This window comes from Sparus aurata, chromosome 6, assembly GCF_900880675.1.
Source record: "Sparus aurata chromosome 6, fSpaAur1.1, whole genome shotgun sequence".
Classification (NCBI taxonomy): domain Eukaryota; kingdom Metazoa; phylum Chordata; class Actinopteri; order Spariformes; family Sparidae; genus Sparus; species Sparus aurata.
The window spans coordinates 15,305,888-15,326,703 of record NC_044192.1 but is presented as its reverse complement, the minus strand read 5'-3'; the positions used below and the strand labels follow the sequence as shown (position 1 = coordinate 15,326,703).

The following is a 20,816-nucleotide window of genomic DNA, read 5'->3' as shown; positions in this document are numbered from 1 at the left end:
ATGAATCTGGCCAAAGAGCACTATAGCTAGTCTTTTATGAGTAAGAGAAGTGCAAGAGAAAGTAGGAAAACCCACAGACCGGCTCTGGACTGTCGGTCTGCTGTGGCCTAATTGGATCACATTGAAGTCACATCTCACTGGACGTCTCTCCTGCTGAACTGACTCCATTTGATGTTCAGTCCGACAGGCTCGCCTGCTTACATCTCGCACCATTTTGATATGTGACATGAGCCATGTCCCCTACTTAGAGCATCTCAGTGGGCATGTCCTGAGCATTAATTATTTATCAGGACGGATGAAATGGGAGCCAAGAAGGAAGCAGGAACTCACACAGTAAATATTTCAGGCAGAGGAAATGCTTTTGATATCAGAAGTGACGTCTGAACCGCAGATAGTTTATGTGACCATCTGTAGTTTTCTTCAAGTTGGATCCCTTTAAGGCCGTAGCTGCTTAGAGTTTGAACCAGTGCTAATACCAGTATTACTGCACCGACGCAGTGTTTTGTGCCGTATTTCAATGTTTTAATACTTTAATTTGATAATTTTCATCAAAAAAATCTAAAGAAAAAGTATTTCCAAAAAGTATGAAGATGAAATAGTTTGCAGTCATTTTGTCAGGTAAATCAGTGTCATCTGGTTTAAAGGTGGGTTTGAAATTAGCATTTCAAGAGGGATATGTGATATATAATTGACTGTTGACTGGACAAATACACTGTTCCCAGGGCTGTGATTGGTCATTATCTTCCAGTTTCATAACTGATAAAACACAGTGACCAAAACCAGTTTGTAAACAAATCTGAGGACAATAATCGGCCGAGCATTTGCAAAATCATGCTCCATTTTTTGTAAAAATCAGCCCTTGGGTAAAGTGTACAGGGATTAAAGAAATCACATCTGACGAACATCCGACTGAGATGGAAATAGATTCGTGTTTTGGTGTCAGTGTGCTGCTGCAGCTCTTTTTCATCGACGTTCTGGAACCTTTGCCAACACTACTGACCAGATTCAGAACAGTTCCTAAATAAATCTGAGGAGATTAACGGGCCAATCAGTTGCAGAAGCATGCAGCATTGAGTATCTGCAGCAGCTAGCGATCGCTTTAGCTGTAGATGAATAGCTGTTAACAAGGTGTTGCCGTCTAGAGAGGCAGCAGTCTTGTTTGCTGATCGATATGCTGCCTACAGTGTCTGACTGGTCTCATTCGATATCTGAGTCGTTGTTTCACCTTTTGATTTTGCAGCAAACAACGACTTTTGTTTTGAGATCAATGGAATCACTGCTCTTGTGGTAAAAACCTCTGAAATGGACTTGGAACATTTTCAAGCTGTCTGCATGTCCGTATGAGAGCTCTGCACACAGCATCTGATTTTAACTGTGCCTCCACTCAACCGGATAAATCAGCCAGCTTGTCAGGTGAACAGTGATTCACTGGGAGGATAAACTGAACATATAATTACAGAAGAGTGAACGAATGCACTGGTGGATGAATTACATGATGAGATGTAATGCATGATGCCATATAATTTATGGTGTAGTAATGAGTCATCTCCTCTCCTCTCCTCTCAGGGTGAGCCCGGAAAACAGGGAGCTCCTGGTGGCAGCGGAGACCGTGGACCCCCTGGACCTGTCGGACCACCTGGACTCACTGGACCTGCAGGAGAGACAGGCAGAGAGGTCAGAGAGTGGCAACGCACAGCGTGTGTGTGTCTGTGTGTGTGTTAGGAGTCACATCTGCCACGCTGCATGTCGTCCATTACTGAGGCGACAGAGTATTAGTCTGGAGGCCAAGTTGATTGAAGTGCTCAAGATTTAGAGCTGGTTCTCTACCAATCTGGGGATCGATGGATCGATGGCTGCATGTCGAAGTTCCCTTGGGCAAGATTCTGAACCCTAGATCGTTCCCAGTGGCTGTTCGATCAGCCTGTGAGGACAGAGATATTGTATCGCTCCTGATGAACAGACTGTTCTGAATCTGTGTGTGCGTGTGTGTGTGTAGGTGTGTGTGTGTGTGAATGGGTGAATGTGGCATGTGTTGTAAAGCAGACAAGGAAAGCGCTATTCAAATGCAAGTCCATTAACCACCTATTTTTCATCATGTATTCATGCATCGTGTTTTGCACCATATTATTAATGCAATTTGTTGGAGCAGGGTTCATTATGCAGCCGATCAGTATTCAATAGGACATCTGGCCTGTTGGAGGTCGAAGCTATTAACATTTCATGTTATTCTGTTATCCGACAGGGAAACCCTGGATCTGATGGACCTCCTGGTAGAGATGGTGCCACTGGAATCAAGGTGAGAAAAACACAGTCACGCTGCATAAGATTGTCAGATCTCCCTTTCAAATATGCTGTTGCTCAGGGCAGAGATTATACTCTTATTCTGCTTCTTATGTTGTGAAGATTTGAATTGCATCAGTGACAGGAGTACATTGAATGCAAATAGATGCTTTCGAATGAGTTTTTCCTATTTAATTGTGGCTATAGAAATGTAATGTAGTTTTTGGGACTGTTATGCTGTTGCGAGATTTATTTCCTGGTCATCAAATATTGATGCCAATCCAAAGCATCAGTATTTGACTACCTGGGTATGAGACTCAACAATCAACTACCTCACAATATGCACCTTTTAAAGGTGAGAGATTTGCGGAAGTTGGTTGATTGTTGAGTCATAGTGGACTGAAGGTAAACTCTATAGCGCATGGTGACACTTTTATGACATGGCTGACTCTCTGCTGTTCTCTGTGCTGCAGGGTGATCGAGGTAACACCGGTCCCGCTGGTGCTCCTGGTGCTCCAGGCGCTCCCGGTGCTTCCGGCCCTGTCGGTCCCACCGGGAAACAGGGAGACAGAGGAGAGTCTGTGAGTAGCGACGCCGACACAAGTGAAACAGCACTGTTGCCTCTTTCTAACACAACATGTTTGCTGAGGTGAAGATGGTGTCTCACTGATCAATAAAAAAGCAGGGGTCACTTATGATAATTTCCTGCTGTGGAAAAATCCACCTTTTTGTAATGATATGGTCTGAAAGCACACAAGTACAGGGGAGGACGTCTCAAGTGTTTTACCCTTGATTAAGTGAGCTGTGGTTGGAGTGGAAAATTGTCCCTCTGTAGGCTCTGTTTCTCATTTACAAGACATTTATTCAGCGTGAGAGCAGAGATTTTCTACTGTTTTAACATTTTTAGGTGCTTAAATTCATTTTATGGCACAATTATATTATTCAGATTAACATTTTGACCTTAACAGCTACCAGAATGCTTTTGGTTCTGAAGTTACAACAGCACTGATAGATAGATGCAGAGGATTTAAATACTGTACATGTTCAGACAAAACAAACACAGTATATACATGCACACAGCATGTTCACAGCCACTTTAAAGAAAGAAACTGATGGTAGCAATCCAAAGACCTTTTCTTAATATTAACAACGTTTTCTATTGTAACACCACCACCGTCTTTTGTTTTTCCCTTTCACAGGGTGCACAAGGACCTTCTGGACCTCCAGGACCTGCTGGAGCCAGAGGAATGCCTGTATGTATCTTAAACATGAATTCACACACATGTACTTGTTCAGTTCTGAATTGTTTGAAGCGTTCACAAACAGAAGTGAAAACAGAGGCGGTGTATCAACCTTCTCTCAGACAAAGTTGCTCGAATCATTCTTAGATTTTGTAAAAGTTCTGTATTCATAAAAGAAAGACAACTATTAGAGAAATTACAGGACGTCCTAAGTCGGTTGTTGTCCACTTGTGCTCAGGGACCTCAAGGACCCCGTGGTGACAAGGGTGAGGCTGGAGAATCTGGTGAGAGAGGACAGAAGGGACACAGAGGATTCACTGGTCTGCAGGGTCTGCCTGGACCTCCGGTAAGCATCCAGACTGAATGTAGATTCATGTGCATTCAGACCTTTGGACACTGGTCGTATTCATTAAGTGTCATCATCCCTTTCACTATTTAATATCTGTGTTGTATGTCAAACCGTGTCCAGATCCAGTCTGCATTTATTTAATAAATTATATGATAAGATATTATTGTTATACACGGCTGAGAGGTGCAGAGAAGAATCATATTAAGATAATAACTCTGGGCAATACTGTCCATACTGGATTTTTACATCATACCTTTTATTGTGGACACTGTGACTGTGATACAGCTATTAAATCATAATTTATGTGGTATAAAAAAAAGTTTTACAAAGTCTTGAATTTCACATGAACCCTGCAGAAAACCTGAGAATTGACTGTAATCATTATCTGTTTAGGGTCAAGCTGGAGACCAGGGTGCTACTGGACCTGCTGGACCTTCTGGACAAAGGGTGAGCGCTAGTGTGAACATTTGACGTTCAATTCAAAAACAGCTGAAATGCGTTTCTTGCAGAGTGTCTTTGGTGTTTAACATCAAGAGTTTTTCCCCCATCTGTGTATGTAGGGACCACCTGGACCCGTTGGCCCTGCTGGAAAGGATGGAAACAACGGTCTGCCAGGACCTATTGGACCCCCCGGACCTCGTGGTCGCAGTGGAGAGACCGGTCCCTCTGTGAGTACACCTGAGAACTTCTTCTGCCTGTGCCGTTGATCGTAACAAGCTGAAAACATTTTTTGCCAGCAAATCTGACTCATATTTTGATAAATTAGACATGTTACATGCACGTTATTAATTATGTTATTCAAAACGCCTTCAGAATTGAAATAGCAAGAGCCTGATTTTAAAATTCACACCACACAATAAAAATCATGAGCACCAAGTGCAAGTCATGCTGTCACTGGGTTAAGACTCAACGCAGTGGTGTCGCTTAGCTCATACACATCCTATATGATGTGACCTGCTAATACACACATCACTGAGTCATCTTTATATTCAGTATAACCCTTTTTAGTCCTTCCTTCCTTTTCTGTTTGAATAGCAATGTCACTGTACATTATGTGCTTGTGCGAAATATCTCAAGTGAAATAATTTAATATGAATTGAGGAAGGTCTTCGATTGATCAAAAGATGGACTAGCTTGAATAAAATTGCTGAGTTCAAACATCGGGGTAACATGAGGTTAAAGTTTAGAGTCAAGTAAAATGATGTTTCACATACTGTATGACAGCTAATTTTAGACATATTAGAAATAGTTCAGTCATTTAAGACATTCCTTATTTTGTCTTTATGTCACAGTGGCGCCACACTAATGAATGCTTGCAAGGCACTAAAAAACATTTGGAGTCGCTTTGAAAACAAGCTTCTAAACTAATCACAACAACTTCTTTGTATTATTTATATACACAAGCTATCATGTCTTGTGATACTAAACTGGGCATTAAAATGAAAAAGATCACAAAGACATACCTATAAATACAAAAAGATCAAAATATATCGCAAATACTGCTTTTAATAGATATTTAACTGAATTACAAAAACAGAAGCGAAATACTTCAATAAAGGTCCAAATAAAAAACACTTAATAAGATGTAGCAGGGACTCCAGTTGGCTTCTCTTGAGCTTGTTTGGAACCTATGCAAACCAAGAGCGAAGTCTCAGACAAGAAAATTGAAATGAGACGAGAGAGCAGACTGCAGAACAGATGGCAGTATTTCCTGCGCCCATTGTGGGGGATGAGGAGGGAGAGGAAAAGAATAATCCATCGTTTGTGAGACAAGTTATAAATGTCAGAATGACTTGTGGTGCCAAATATAACCCATCCATCTTTCTTCTTTTCCTCTCAGGGTCCCCCCGGAAACGCCGGACCCCCCGGTCCTCCTGGTCCCCCTGGTCCTGGCATTGACATGTCTGCCTTCGCCGGTCTGGGTCAGACTGAAAAGGGCCCTGATCCTCTCAGGTACATGAGGGCCGACCAGGCTTCCGGAAACCTCCGTCAGCACGACGCCGAGGTTGACGCCACGCTCAAGTCTCTCAACAACCAGATCGAGAACATCCGCAGCCCCGAGGGATCCAGGAAGAACCCGGCTCGCACCTGCAGAGACCTGAAGCTCTGCCATCCCGACTGGAAGAGCGGTGAGTGACACTGAGAGGAATTGGCCAGATTGGGATGAGATGATGTAGTAGAAGTAGACAAGTTTATGTTAGGGGACATTTTGGCAGCACAATATTAAGAATGAATATAGTTTGTGTTCGGATGTGGCTGATTCATATTCTGTTTGGAGATATCAGAATTACACCATATTCCATAACATTATACAACACATTTGCAATGATCTTTATGCAGAGGGAGAGTATATATAATCCCTGAAGCTGATGTGTTTTGTTTGGGGTTTTTTTCCTGCAGGAGAGTACTGGATTGATCCCAATCAGGGCTGCACCATTGATGCAATCAAGGTCTTCTGCAACATGGAGACGGGAGAGTCCTGCGTCCAGCCCAAGCCTAACAGCATCCCTCGCAAGAACTGGTGGTCCAGCAAGAGCAAGGACCGCAAACACGTCTGGTTCGGAGAGACAATGAACGGAGGATTCCACGTAAGTAGTTGAGCTGAATCATCCCCTCCTTGACTATTAGTGCTTTAAATATAATCACAAACCGACGCGTGACAGTATCATTATATTGTAATTCTAGGGTACAGTCTTTTTTCATAAAAAGAAGTCCTGTAGTCTCAATGCGTGCTTCGGTCGGCTTCTGACATGGTGCAGATAATAAGTGGGAAGAAATAATGGGTCCACTCTGATTATTGAAGAGCTGTGAAATTGGATTTTTACCAATGAGTAACACGGAAATCCAGGTGGAAATCTGCTTCATAGAATATAATTTTCAGTACAAAAAATCTGTAAAAAAAAAAATTTTTTTAAAAAGTAGCTTAACTCCTTCTTGGCCATCTTGCTTTTGCTGACGTCCAGTGGTTCAACTTCTCACCTTGCCGCAGTGACATACAGGTGTACTCTAGGACCCTGTGATGTCACTGTTGGGTGTGATAAATGATAAAGAAAAAAAAAGAAAAAATCACAGTTGAATTAGCTGAAATCTTCAACCAGAGATGGTGTGAAACACTTTTCTGCCAGAAGTTAGTCTTTACTTACAGGGACTGAGCATCTCCTTCATCATCACACTTTCTGTTTGCAGAAGCAAAAGAAGAAGTAACCTTTTTAAGTACCCCCTGTGTAAAGTGAAGATACAAAATCAGTGTTTTCTAACACCAGGAAACAACATAATAGTACAACACAACAGTAAAGTATTGTTTCATATCTGACTGCAAAGTAACCAAATTTCTCCTTTAGTGGAATATACTGATGATTATGTGTATCATTGTCATGATGGCTCATACAAAAGCTTTCAAAATGCACAAATTCACTGGGCAAAATTAGAGAAACAGCTACAGACATTAATGTTGTGTTCGCATAATTAAAGCATCATGTTATCAGCTTGTCATATCTGCAGAAATGTTTGATTCTGGCCGATGCCAGTACGTCATTTTAAAGCCATTATTAGCCAAGACCGATGATGTGCTGATATGATCGCGCCCCAATAATTATAGGATCTGCAGGAAAGTCTCAACTTTTAGTGGCGTTTTCAAAAGAGACACAGTGGCAGGCAGTACGCTGCTAATCCTGCCCTCAGGAGATTTCCATTGTCTTTTATACACCAACAAAAACTTGTACCATCAGAATGAAACTATAATCACATGCAAATTCTATATATAGGGTCTAGCCATAATAGCAGAGATATTAACTGTCACCCTCACTTCCCCCCTCTCACCTGCCGCCCAATGCAGTTCAGCTATGGTGACGACAGCCTGGCAGTCAACACCGCTGCCATTCAGATGACCTTCCTGAGGCTGCTGTCCACCGAGGCGTCTCAGAACCTCACCTACCACTGTAAGAACAGCGTGGCCTACATGGACGCCTCAGCGGGCAACCTGAAGAAGGCCGTGCTGCTGCAGGGCTCCAACGATGTGGAGATCAGGGCCGAGGGCAACAGCCGCTTCACCTACAGCGTGATGGAGGACGGCTGCACGGTAAGATAGGACAGATCCGTCATAATACACATGCATGTACTAAATCAGGTGTAAACGATATTAAAATGTGTACATGATTCACTTTCTCTTTATGACAGACGTCACTAAAGTCTGTCTCACGCTCTGGTCACCAAGCCAGACTTATTGTATGCAATGTCAGAGAAAGTCGTAGGTCATTTAACAGCCGTTGTGATTTTCCTTCCCTCTGCACAGAAACACACAGGACAGTGGGGCAAGACAGTGATCGAATACAGATCGCAGAAGACCTCTCGTCTGCCCATCGTGGACATTGCCCCCATGGATATTGGTGGAGCGGATCAGGAGTTCGGAGTAGAAGTCGGCGCAGTCTGCTTCTTGTAAAGAAACGAGGGGATAGAAAAGAAGAAGTGGAAATTTGAAGAAAAAAAAAGAAAGAAAAACAAGATGAAAGAGGAGCCCACTTCAGATGATGGAGAGGAGAGAATGAGTGAAAAAGAAAAATCAAGACACTTTTTTTAAAATGGGACTTTTTTTCTAAGTAAAAAGTGCTTTTTTCCAAGTCGAACTCCGTAGGATATCTGCACTGATTGGCACCAGCAACTGTCGTCTGTGATTTCATCCAGCATTGCCTCCAGTCAACTCCCCCTCCCCTTCCCCCCCCCCCCCCCCCCCCCCCCCCCCCCCCCCGGTTCTATGGACATACTCCCCTAAAAAAGCCCCCCACGTCTTCAATGTGGGTGAACAGCAAGCCCACCCCCACCTAACCCCACCCCATGAACAAGAAGGAGGAAGTACGAGGAGAGAACGGGAACATACCAGGGAACAAGAGAGAGAGAAAAATGTGTCGGTGTTATTTATTTATTGTTTAGGTTTGGGTCCCCGGTGTGGTAGGACTGAGTTTGTTGCTAAGTAATAAAAAGCCCACTTACACATATTTAAAAAAGAATACCCACCAACTTCCTCTCCTACATCCTCCTCTTTTCTAACCCCCCCTCCCCCATCACTCCTGTACCATATCCACTAAAGCATACATATCTCTTTGAAACCAAAAAAAAAAAAATCTAGCGACGTAGAAAGTTCAGGTGTTCCTATTTCTACCACCACAGTGTGTATCGAAAAAGTTACTGTGTATTATAATAAAAGTCAATGGTGCTATTGTTGTAAAACAGTCTGTATTTTTTAAAAACAACCAGATACTCATATGTAGTGACGTGTATATATGTATATATATGTATATGTGTGTATACATATATACACAGTTTGTCGGAGAGAGCATTTCACCCTGGGATTTTGGATTTCAGGGTGAGAAATGTCCCTGCCTCACACCCCCACCCTCCTGCTTCAACCGCCCCTTATGTAAACAATCGAACCCATGGTGAGATCAATTTGGAATTAATACAGAATTTAATTTCCTTTTTTTTTGTTTGTTTGTTTTGATATTTTAAAAGCTACCTCACACTAAAATAAACCTTCACAAATCAAACTAAGGCCTTTTCCCCCCTGTTTCTCTGCATACAGAACCCCATGTTTTAGATGAATATATGACCAATACCTTTGGTCCTGAAAGCCCCGTCTGCTGCCCCCTGACCTTTGACCACCCCCACCATCCCTCTCTACTTCCTCCCATCAGTGCCCTCACACAGGGCGTGCCCTCTGCCTCGGCGCACACCCTCACTACACACACACACGGTTGAAGAGAGAGATCCGGGGTGTGTTTGACTTTGTTGCTCCGGTCCTACAGCCAAGCGCAGAGGGCTCATTTGTGTGAGGTTGTGTATATTTTTTATTATTAATAATAGTGATATTATTAATAATAATAGCATTATTATATTATTATGATCATGACTTGTTTTTGTTACGTTTTAATTAATGTAAATTGGAAATAAAAGACAAAACCAAGTAACAGGCTGAAGTTGCTTTTTATTTGTACCCTGTTTTGTTCCTCCCCCCTCGTGTTGAAATATCTGGGGCAATGGTTTTGACTCATCCCCCCCCCCAAAAGAAAATTCCTTTATAAAAAAAAAAGTCACATCCAATCATTTCACTGTGCCGTCTGTTTTTTTTGTGGTGATATATTTCCAGGGGGAGAAACACCTCAGATTTCAAGAAAAAGGCAGTGGAGACATGGATGAAATGTGGGGTCATTTTCATTTCTGTTTGGTGAATTATGAGAAACAAAACAAAGAAAAAGTTGAAGGAGGAGGTGGTGAGAGTTCCTTTCATGTATTTTCATGTAAAATAGTTGTTTTCAATCATTTCCTTTCCATGCATGGTAGAGCAGAAATAGGAAAACGCTGCCAAGCATGATCAGCTCATTCTGTGAATCGTTGTCTTGCTGTACTTCTTTTACTTCATCCTCTTTTTCAACCTACTGTAGCAATAAAAGGTAGAAGCATTTCTCTGAATGAAGTAGAGCAACGTTTCTTTAATGTTTTATAAATTTTTTTGTTGTTTTTTTTGTTTTTTTCTAAAATTACTTTTTTGGGTAGATCATTTCTTATTTGATGTAATGTTTTCCAATCTATGACTTTTAACCTTGTTTGAATAATTATCGACATACAAACAGGAGAGAAAACAAATCACTGGGACAGAAATACATCAACAATAAAAAAAAATACCCACAGAAAAAAACGACACACACAGACGGCATGCTTGGTTCTTGAGTTCTGGATTATCCACATCGTAGTCCATATTCACACAGCAGCCATTTTCCTCTGGAGTCACGCGGGAAAAGTACAATATCAACTTAGAGGTTTTAAAATGTGTATACATCTGATTAGCAACTGCAAAGACAACAGAAAAGTTGAAAAATCCAAATGTATTTCAAACAACATTTGATAACCAATTAGATTTCATTAGAAAACAGCTAACGTTAGCATCTAACCACATCCTAGCTAACATAACTATCTAGTGTTACATCTATCTAGGACACATTTCTATAAGCCTCAATGTAAAAAAAAAATGAGATGTTATTTAACACTAACGTTAGCTAATGGGTTGCCAGTGGAGTCCTAAAATCCAGAAATCAGTTAGCATCTATGCACTTTCAGTTTCCTCTTCTCAAAGTCAGAGGGGTTTTTTTTATGGGTTTTCCATTATATGTCTGAAACACATTTTGTTCTACAGCATAAAATACATCATTAATAATATCCCACTTCTCAATTGTAAAGCGATTATGTGTCTTTTAAAAAGGCGGTTGCAAACAACTAACTGTTAACTGTTAGTGTGCAGTAAGACGCTTAGCGGTGGTCACTCTTATATTATATAACCGCAGTATAGTCTGTTCATGGATTGACATTAGCTTTTTACTTCTAGCGATTTAATTTAGGCTTCAAAACGTGTGAGGATCATAAACTTGTGTTTCTACAAGTTTCTTCTGACAATAATCCAAAATCCAATTAAAAAATCCTGTAGACTTTTTGTCGAGGGAACCAGGGCTCACAAAAATCATTATCCCGAAGGCACTCTGTTCATCACTGATCAATGGTGAACAAGATTCATCAGATTCCTTGTGACTTGAAATCTTGAATGCAGCAGTATGACACTTAAGCTTCCTAATCAGAGTGTGTCGTCCGAGGAAAATCGCCATCGTGAGAATATGGTCTAATGTGCCTTAACAAGCTAAAAGGGGGTTAAAGATCAATGAAATTAAGTCATTTAGGAAACCGAACTCTGGCACAATGGTTCGATAAATTATTTATAGACAGATAACATTTAGGACATATGTGAAGTTACACCATCAGTGCTTTACATGTTAATCAGTTTTCTCCTGAAACTCACAGAACAAGTGTCCGACATCGTATTACAATCTTTTATCCTGTGTTCTACCAACCAAGAACAGGTTTTAACATGAACCAGTCATCATAACAATATCAAGGTTTAGTTTAACTGCATCTAAGCTCTAATTCACAGCATCGCTTCCTCCTGAACAACATGAGCTTAGACCTGCTTTTTCTCTGTAAATTACAAAACACATACACCATACATTTAGCACGTTACAATACACAGATAGTTGTCTTATCTAGGTTTTGCCTTGGCTCTTAGAAAATGTCCAACCCAATTGTTAGATAAAATTGGGGCACGGTCATGTTTTATTACATCTATGAACAATTAAAGGGTTGTTCTGTACACTTAAATCCATCACAGAGTAAAGAAACATGAGTACGATTAAGGGTGTACAGACATGCTAACGTCTCTGTGAGGCTGTGGTATTTAGGCACGTCGGTGCTTTGAGCTAAATGCTAACGTAAGCATGCTAACTTACTTTGCAAGTCAGCTAGGTTTGCGAGATCACTCAATCGTGTGACCTCACAAATCCATCTTGCCAAGATCTAAACTCTGTGCTTGTGGCCAAACCACTGTAGTTCAACCTAGTCACAAAGAAGTGACTTGAAAACAACAATGGCGGCCCCTCACAGGTTAGCACAGATGCCGCTTTAGCATCTATGTTATACCAGAACTGGAAAAAACGGCACTGAAGGCTTTTTGTCGATGGAAAAGTTGTCTCTCGACTGGGTAAGGAGAGGGTTTGGTATACCAACATGATCTGCTGGTAGCGCTCACCAAGTACATCATAGGTCGTATGGCTTGATCTGATTGGTTGTAGTCAGGCTGCAATCGACAGTGATAGACAGATGGTTCGTCCAATCACCTGCCAAGTATTTCTGGAAAGTGCCTCCCTTTTTCCAAACAGTTTCTGGGGGCCACCTCCAAAACAACCATCTGGCGTGTCAGGTTACATGCTAACATGCTCACAATGACAATGCTAACATGCTGATGTTTAGCAGGTGTGCAGGTGTTACATGACTGTAACCATATTACTTTAGGGTGTTAGCATGCTAACATTTGCTATTTAGCACTAAACACGAAGTACAGCTAAATCTGATGGGACTATTATAAATTTCGGATGCATTAAATTAGAAGACATCTGGAAAATGATGGCCTACGGGATGACTTAAGTAATTAAAATACATTTACATTATTGTCCGTGCCACATTGTTGACCAACACATCAAAAGTCTGTCATGGCCACCCAGAATTGTAGCTAGCATGGCTAACATCCTCTTAAACCGATGTTTCCCAACCTATTTTGCTTTTGACCCCTTAAAACAAAGCCTCTCTTTTCAATAATTTTTAAACGGCTAGAAGCGCCTGAAGCTATCCAATAATTTGCGGGAACAAAAACATTAAAGATCTGGAAAGAAGTGAACGTAATTTTTAATAATCTCATGACCCCTCTGATTTAATTTGTGAGCTCTTTATAGGGTTGGCAACCACTGAACCTAAACACACATTGAATGTTGGTGATTATCAAACAGTTTCTATTCGTAACAGTGAAGTATGACAAACACTCATACACGAACCGCACCATACACCCTCCCCTGCTACAGTAAATACGATGACAATGAACACAAGCATAATGAAAACATATGTAATCCAGTCAGGAGCGGCATTTATCTTAACATGACAGGCGGTTCAATGTACTAACTGAGAAAATTATTCCATTTATTATCAAAGTGCTTTGCTTATTTTTACAGTGGCTTGAAAAAGAAAAGAAATCAATTTTGAAAACAGCCTATGTGGAAAATGGGAGCAAGTACGATTTGTACACAGCAATCAGTGCGGAGACTGAAAGCAGGACTCGAGAGATTAATTAAAGCCAAACTAAACCGCCTCCCTCAGGATAAATGGTTTTACCAATCTTATGTATAACAACACTCCACTTCTAAATCAGGATTCTGAAATTTTCTCAGTGGCAATCATGAACATTAAGCTGTCCAGATATTTTAGTGCTGATTGCTGCAGCTCGGAGACAAAATGCTTCACCTCCAGCTCTAATGGCTTCCTGAGAGTAAATTTAGATCAGCACTTCCCCACTGGCACCGAAACAACTGGCTTAGTAACCGTGTATTGGTCGCGGCTTACACAGCAGCCATAGTTAAACTGTTTGTTGTTGTTTTTTTTCACAAAATGCACAAAAAAACTCCACATGCACGCACACAAACAAGCAATTAGATGAGGACACACACTCGAGTTTGCACATCCTCCTATTCGACCTTATAAACAGACTCCAGTTGATTAATGCCTTTCATGTCTTCATTAAGGGTCAGTTGGTCAAAGACTCCTAATTAGAGCTTAATGAGAGATAAAAGACCCCAGCATGAGGCACGCTGGGAGACAGAGAGAGGGACTGCGGAGGGAGATAGAAGGTTATTAAGTTTAAACTATTTTCTCTCTATTCTCATTCCCTTCTTTCATCTTCCGCTGCACATTTAGTTTCCACTCACTTCTCTCAGTGCACATGGTAGAGCAAGTGAACGATTACACACTTCTTATCAAATTTCATAAAGGTAAAGAAATAAAGAGAAAAAGGAAATGGGGGGTCTCAGCAGTAACAAAATGTAAAGAAGTGTACACAGCTGTTCCTCTTTATCAGCATCTTCCACAGTCAGCTTACGGTCGCTCTCCACAAAAATGGGATTAGACTATTATTCCATTTAAATTGCAGCTGAGCCGGAGTTTAGAAACCAGTGCTCAGAGTGTCTGTCTCTGTCGGGGTCTTGCGTGGGCTGGGCAAACTCTTCAGGTACTCCAAATGCCTCCGGGCCTCGGCTTGGTTCTGCCTCACATAGTACACCACATACACAATGACCATGAAGAACCAAACAAACATCGTCACCAGCATGGCCACATCTGTGGTTTTCCTCTGCAGGCTGCAAAAGTTCACCCCGGAATCCAACAGTTTGACGAGCGGTTGACCTGCGTGCTCGCCCTGCAACCCCGGGTCCTCCCACCTGCTCCCCTCGCCCAGCCCCCGCACAGAGCTCTCGCAAATGATCCCATTCACCGTCTCGGGCTCCAGGTTCAGAGTCTCCATCAGCTCCTGGAGGGCGCAGTCACAGTGCCAGGGGTTGTGGTAGAGGCGTGTCTTTGCACGAGTCGAGCCAAAATCCTCCCTGTTTGCCTGCCTCAGCTGGTTGTGCGAGAGGTCCAACAGGCGCACCTCGGGGCCCAGATGCCGCAAGGCCCCTGAGGCCAGCGAGTCGATACGGTTGTGGGACAGGTACAGGTCCCGCAGGTGGATGAGGTCGGTGAAAGCCCTTTCAGGGATGTTCCGGATGTAGTTGCGTTCCAGGTGAAGGGAGACCGTTTCTGGTGGGATCCCCTCTGGGATCTCCCGCAGCCCAGCATCTGAGCACAGCACCGTGGCCGTGTCCCAGGCACAGTGGCAGCTGTCCGGGCACTGGGGGGACGCTTGGCCCCACAGGGCAGAGAACAAAAGCGAGACGCACAGCCAGGAAGGAAGATCCACTCCTTCACCTCTCCGTCTTCCTCCGCTGCTGCTGGTACGTCTCTCCTCACACCAGCCTGTACACATCGCCTCACCATAGCCCCCTGAGCCACACCAGGTCCCAATCAGACGCCTCACGCGGTCGCACGAGGAGAATCTGACAGACTGGAGGGAAAAAAAAAGGGTCAGTCTGGAACAGATTTCCCTCTCTCTCTTTACAAACCTGTCAAACACATGCAATCAGTATGAACGCGGACAGGAGATTATGATGTTCAGGAGGACGAGGAGAAAAAAGGTCAGTGGGTAGAGATTGACAATGAAATGAGTTTAAGCCGGTTTATCTGAAAAACCCTGTGAATTCAGACACTGATGCAAAAGTACCAAAGCATATAAAAGGACAACAATTTCTGTGGAGTTTCTGATAGTTTAAATGATCTAATATAGGTTGAACTAACTATTGTATTTCCGCATTAAAAGGACATTAATCATTCAACATGAAGTCCTCCTCTTTCCCTCTCTCTCTTTCTCTCTCTCTCTCTCTGCTCAACTCCAATTGAAGAGCAGAAGAAAAACATCAGATTACACTCATCAATACATGTTCATCTCATTTATCCTTCTATTTATTTTCCCATGATGCCAAAGCCCCTTAGTCATAACCCATGGGCGGAGGGGTGCATTGTAGGGATCGATAGCCCAAGTATTGCCTGCTGCACTATTAACAGCAGGAACATCAATCCTGCCTGTGTCCCACAGTGTCAATAAGTGACAGAGCTGGATGGGGGGGAATAAGCCAGCAGTCATCTGGGTGTTAGCATCTGCTCACCACTCCTGCAATTAGGAGGTGGAAGACCACTGGAGGATACATTACATGCGTTATGTGTGTTAAGATATTTTCATCCGCCTGACCTCCCGTCTATGTGGGTCTGTGAATGGTGTCAGTTTGTTTCAGACAATCCAATCACACATTTTCCAGAACATTTTCTGAGCAGCAGCAGCAGAAATCCCCCGAATCTGATTAGAACACCATCCTCTTAAAAGGTCAAGCACTTCCTGCTTTTTCTCTCCCCCTTTATAATAAAATCAAAGCTTTCATGTGTTTTTCTATTTTGCTGCAAACACTAACAAGAAGGGCTTCAACCTCTGACTAACACTGGCCTAGATTTGGCTGATAAGCCTAAAGGTGACAGACAGAGCTCACTGACTGACTGGCAGCACTGTGCTGTCCATCAAGTGGCACAGTGTGTCTCACCAGCAGAGCTCACCACTCATTATCCCTCCTGTTATTAACATACTGAATGCAGATGCATGCAAATCCCCAATTAACAAAAAAACAATCATCTGCTGCATAATTACGAGGTTGAAAGAGGAGGGACACAGAGGCGCTCAGATGGCAGCGTGCTTACAATAACATATGTATGTTCTAACTTCATTTAGAGGATGTACCTGCTGTCTGAATCCGAGTTCAGCTCCAGAGCATACTGTACTTTTGTACGTTTACTTTTTTTTTTTTTTATCGGATTAACCTGCCCTGATAAGATTTCCGGGTAAATTTAATTTGACTTTAAAATGAAAATTGATTTGAAACAGGTCAGGTGGTCGCGAACCCCAGATGACGGCAAACAAACGAGCGTCGGACGCAAGTTTAAAGTCCTAAAAAAAAGAAGAAGTTTAAAGTCGCTTTACCTTTAAAAAGTTGACGCAAATTAGAAAAACACGTTAATAACACACATTAGTAAGAATTATTTAGTTCTTTATTTTTCGATAGACTTACCTGTAAAATGGTTTCCGGTGTAGTTTTAAGATCCAAAAAGTGCAGAAAGATTTTAAGTCCGTTTCCACTTTTCCTTCAGATTTTTCTCCCGACAGCAGAGACTGGAAATCCTCTTCTCTTCCCTCTTCAGTGTAGAAACATTTGCGTGGGGGGAGGGAAAAAAACGGGAAACTATGTGGGCATCCTCAGTAGTGGATCCGTGGTGCGTCGCCTGCAGACGGCTTCATCACTGACTGCCGTTAACAGAGGGTAGTTATAGCAACAAAGATGTGGGGCAAACTATCCCTCCTCCCTCCCTCCCTCCTCCCTGCATGTGTGACCAAAAAAAAAAAAAAAAAAAATAGGAGGCGGAGGTGTGCCATCATGAGTCCTCTGTTTCTAGAAGACATCGGTCGCTTCTACAGGAGATATTAACTTAATAAACTGCAGGTAAAATTAAATCATTATGGTCATCTTTTTTCGTGTGAGATGTGATTGAATCCATGTGCAGGTTTTACGCACAGGTGAGGAAGACAGGAACTACAGCTTTTATACCTCAAATACGAAATGTCAGACAAGAAACATTATTTTCCATCTACTGCCTGATGGAGCCCAAAGAAAACAACATTAAAAAAAGGGAAGACGCGCCTCTCTCCCTTTCTCTCTCTCTCTCCATCACTCATGTCTGTTTGTTGTTGTTTTTTTTACATCCAGGAGGTCAAGTGGGAAGAGAGCTCATCTATCCCCGTGTGAGGAGCTCATACACTGTGCTTCAAGTACAAATTGAGGATTTATTCCAACATGTGGATCAACAGAGTTCATAACGCCTCACACACGGCAACCTTGAGACTCACGCGTTTCCATATTAAAACTATGAACTGGCGCGCACAAACACACACAGACAAACAAAGACACACACACACACACACACACACACACAGAGTGATGGGAAATGTTATTCATGGAGGTTCCCTCTTAGGGACCAGCGCCGTGCTCTCTCTTTTGCTTTTTCTACTATGAGCAGTGAGAATATCTGCCGATCTACAGAGGAGCCCTCGGGGGAGGAGAGGAGAGGAGAGGAGAGGACGGGTCTGACAGCCCTGATGGCACCTCGTCTCCCTCCTCTGCATCCCCCTACTCCCCTCCCAGTCTGTCCTGCTCCCATCAACCTGCTAAAATACGATGACATTTCCCCCTCCCGCTAAATATAATACAGCATGCTGCAAGTGGAATACATTTTTTTTTTTTTGGTGAATGTTCTGCCCTTGACGGGTGATTGTCTCCGCGGTTGCCAGACACAGAGGCTGCATACAGGCACTGTTGTGGCACAAAACCGGGGGGCGTGCGTAATGAGAGCGCACATGATTGCGGAGAGAGACAGTCTTCCGCATTGTGTTTACATTTTAAAGTTCCCCGAGCTGGGAGCGAATTGCATCGTGTGATAGCTGAGAAGTTCAATTTTGCAGAAAGAAAGAAATGGGGGGAAAAGAAATGAGCTGGAGACGAGGACGGTGGTTTATTCACCGGGTATTTCTCCGGAGGAAGCCGCGCTGAAAGATGCACACGGTGCGAGGAGCAGTTAGTTGATGACAATGTGAACTCTGCTGGAAAACCTGACTGCGGTGAAGTGAAGCAGTTTGGCATCATCTGGTTTTGGTTGTAGTCATCCGAGGGTGGGGGGTAGGGGTAAAGCTGACTGAACCGTACATAAATCTGTAAACTTGATGGGAGGCAGTTGGAAAAGTATCTGACAGCTGGTGACAGAAATCGACTCCTCCAAGCATGGGTATGATTTTTGAAAAAAAGAAGGATAGAATACATGCATGGAGAGGGAGAGAGCAGGTCTCATGGAGTTGGAGGGAGAGATGTAAAAAGCAGCAGAGCATTTCTTGTAAGCAGCCTGTCATTCTCTAGAGACTGAATCCACTAACAACAGGTCAGGCGGGGGGCAGGTGTTTCTGCTGAGGCTCTCAGTGGCCATTTTTCCACAGTGGGGCCACCTGGGACTCTGCAGGTCTGGAGCCGTCTTAAAAAAAAAGTGCTTACGACTGAGGACCAACACAAAGGTGCTGGTCTTGTTGCTGTGTTGTTAGAAACCTACAACGCAGACGGAAAAAAAAAATCATCTCTGCTGACAAAACACAGTATTAAAAAAAGAAATGTTGCCTTGTAGGGTAGTTTGGGTGACAGGAAAGGACTTAGTGCTGGCAAGAGTAAAAAAGACGCAGAGCAGAGGCAAAAAATAAAAATAAAATAGTCAGGAAAAGGCTTTGGATTTAAAAAAAAAAAAAGAAAAATACAGTCAGAGCATCTTGTGATTTCCTGTGCACTCAGGCGAATGCACTTGATCATGAATAAGACTGAAATTGTGTGCGTGCAAGTGCAAAGTGGTAGCCGGAAACTCAGATCAATACATTCCAGGCCTTTTTCTCCCTCTTTGGGTTTGATGTTTCTCTCAAAGTGTCTGCAATTACGTCGCTGTGGTGAATACACCTTTGCTGTCTCCTCTTTCAGTGAGCTATAGCTGGAGGGGGGAGGAAGAAAGAAAAAAAATAGGGGCCATCTTCTGTATCTCCCAAAACAAGCCAGCACTGTTTGGCAGAGATTACAATATGAACCATGTGACTGTAAAAAGGCTGTCACAAGTATGTATGGATTGGATTGAGACCTTGGCTGAGGTCCAGCACAATAGAGAGCGGAGTAATAACACTAAAATGAATGTGTGTGTGTGTGTGTGAGGGAGACAGCGGTAGTGTGGAAAATAAGATGCAAGAGGAAGAGCAGCCCTCCAAAGCTATTAAAAATAGCCGCTGCAATCTCAGCTGAAATGGAAACAGTAACTCAGCAGTTGAAACTTGAGACTAAATATAGATTATGTGATGCTGTAAGAGCTGTATAATTGCAGCAAGTATCCCTTGAACTAAAGGAACAGTTCGCCCCCCCAAAATCAACTTTATGTTTTTTTTTCCTCTTTCCTAGAGTGGCATTTATCCGTCTGAATGGTTTTGGTGTGAAACGCTGAGTTTTTGGGGTATATTGACCGTAGAGATGTCTGCTTTCTCTCAAATACAAGATAATTAGATGACACTCGGCTTGTGGTGCTCAAAGCTAAAGAAAACACATTTTTAAAAAGTTAACAGAAATGTCTCTTTCCAGCGAAGCATGACCTCGTTACTCAAGATAATTCACAGACCTTGTGTGAGCAGCTACGTGGAGGAACCATTTTCTTTACACTGTACGTACACACAGAAAGGAAACATAAATGATGAGTGATATATTCCACTGTCTTTCTGGCAAGACCCGTCCTGCTCTGCCTCTAATTCGTTGATTGCGTTGGTGTAAATGCAAGTTAACAGTCCAAGTAAAGCGTAGAGGTCGCAGTATGTGAGGCTCTGATTATACGCTGTAGTTACTTCAGTAAACACACAAACCTCTCCTGCCCGTCTGCTGCTGTTCCTTCACGGCCTTGAGTGTCTCTGGGACACTGCAGCTCTCACAGTTTAAGAGGTTGGTGTGTTTACCGGGGAAACTCCAGCTCATAGTCTGCAGTATCAGTACAATCCGTTAACACCAGACAACAAATTAACATAGTTAAGAATTAACGAGCTAGCTAGCCAAATCATGCCTCATTTGTGTTCTGATTAACAAGTAAATCCACCATGGCCCACTGCCATTCCTGCCACGAAATTGTCAGATTTTTTTTTGTTGCAACAGGAAGAATGCGCCTATTAGTTGTACTCCACTGCTTTTCCTGCTTTGTCTTGTCAAAAACGTGATGGATGTAATAAGCACAGAGAACAAGGGTCAAAAAGCAAGGCATTGGTAACGTGGAAGAAAGTGTGGTTTCAT

The 20,816-nt window shown here is 42.7% G+C and overlaps 2 protein-coding genes and 1 long non-coding RNA gene across 4 annotated transcripts in view; 1 reads left to right on the top strand and 2 right to left on the bottom strand.

Annotated features, from left to right (window-relative positions):
- The window catches only part of col2a1b (collagen, type II, alpha 1b), a 51,225-nt gene extending 42,868 nt beyond the window's left edge, over positions 1-8,357 (top strand). For both annotated transcript variants that reach the window (XM_030418631.1, XM_030418632.1), the window contains 11 exons: positions 1,567-1,674; positions 2,243-2,296; positions 2,754-2,861; positions 3,480-3,533; positions 3,760-3,867; positions 4,264-4,317; positions 4,431-4,538; positions 5,711-5,999; positions 6,271-6,458; positions 7,706-7,948; positions 8,162-8,357. In XM_030418631.1, coding sequence (XP_030274491.1) covers positions 1,567-1,674; positions 2,243-2,296; positions 2,754-2,861; positions 3,480-3,533; positions 3,760-3,867; positions 4,264-4,317; positions 4,431-4,538; positions 5,711-5,999; positions 6,271-6,458; positions 7,706-7,948; positions 8,162-8,308 — 1,461 coding nt within the window. In that variant the 3' untranslated portion in view covers positions 8,309-8,357. The remainder of the gene's footprint in view (positions 1-1,566; positions 1,675-2,242; positions 2,297-2,753; positions 2,862-3,479; positions 3,534-3,759; positions 3,868-4,263; positions 4,318-4,430; positions 4,539-5,710; positions 6,000-6,270; positions 6,459-7,705; positions 7,949-8,161) is intronic.
- Positions 6,271-7,706, bottom strand: LOC115582596 (uncharacterized). The gene is made up of 2 exons (XR_003984193.1): positions 7,014-7,706; positions 6,271-6,895 (listed from the first exon to the last, which is right to left on the bottom strand). It is a non-coding gene; the product is annotated as an uncharacterized LOC115582596 (long non-coding RNA).
- A 620-nt stretch (positions 8,358-8,977) lies between the features above and the next one.
- LOC115582595 (leucine-rich repeat-containing protein 3-like) lies at positions 8,978-17,221 on the bottom strand. The gene is made up of 2 exons (XM_030418633.1): positions 16,989-17,221; positions 8,978-15,382 (listed from the first exon to the last, which is right to left on the bottom strand). The coding sequence occupies exon 2, from the start codon at positions 15,302-15,304 to the stop codon at positions 14,447-14,449; it is 858 nt and encodes a 285-aa protein (XP_030274493.1). The 5' UTR covers positions 15,305-15,382; positions 16,989-17,221; the 3' UTR covers positions 8,978-14,446.
- Positions 17,222-20,816: the final 3,595 nt, after the last annotated feature.

What these genes read in the sequence shown, in the direction of transcription:
- LOC115582595 (XM_030418633.1), bottom strand. Translation starts at nt 15,304, where the DNA reads ATGTGTACAGGCTGGTGTGAGGAGAGACGTACCAGCAGCAGCGGAGGA.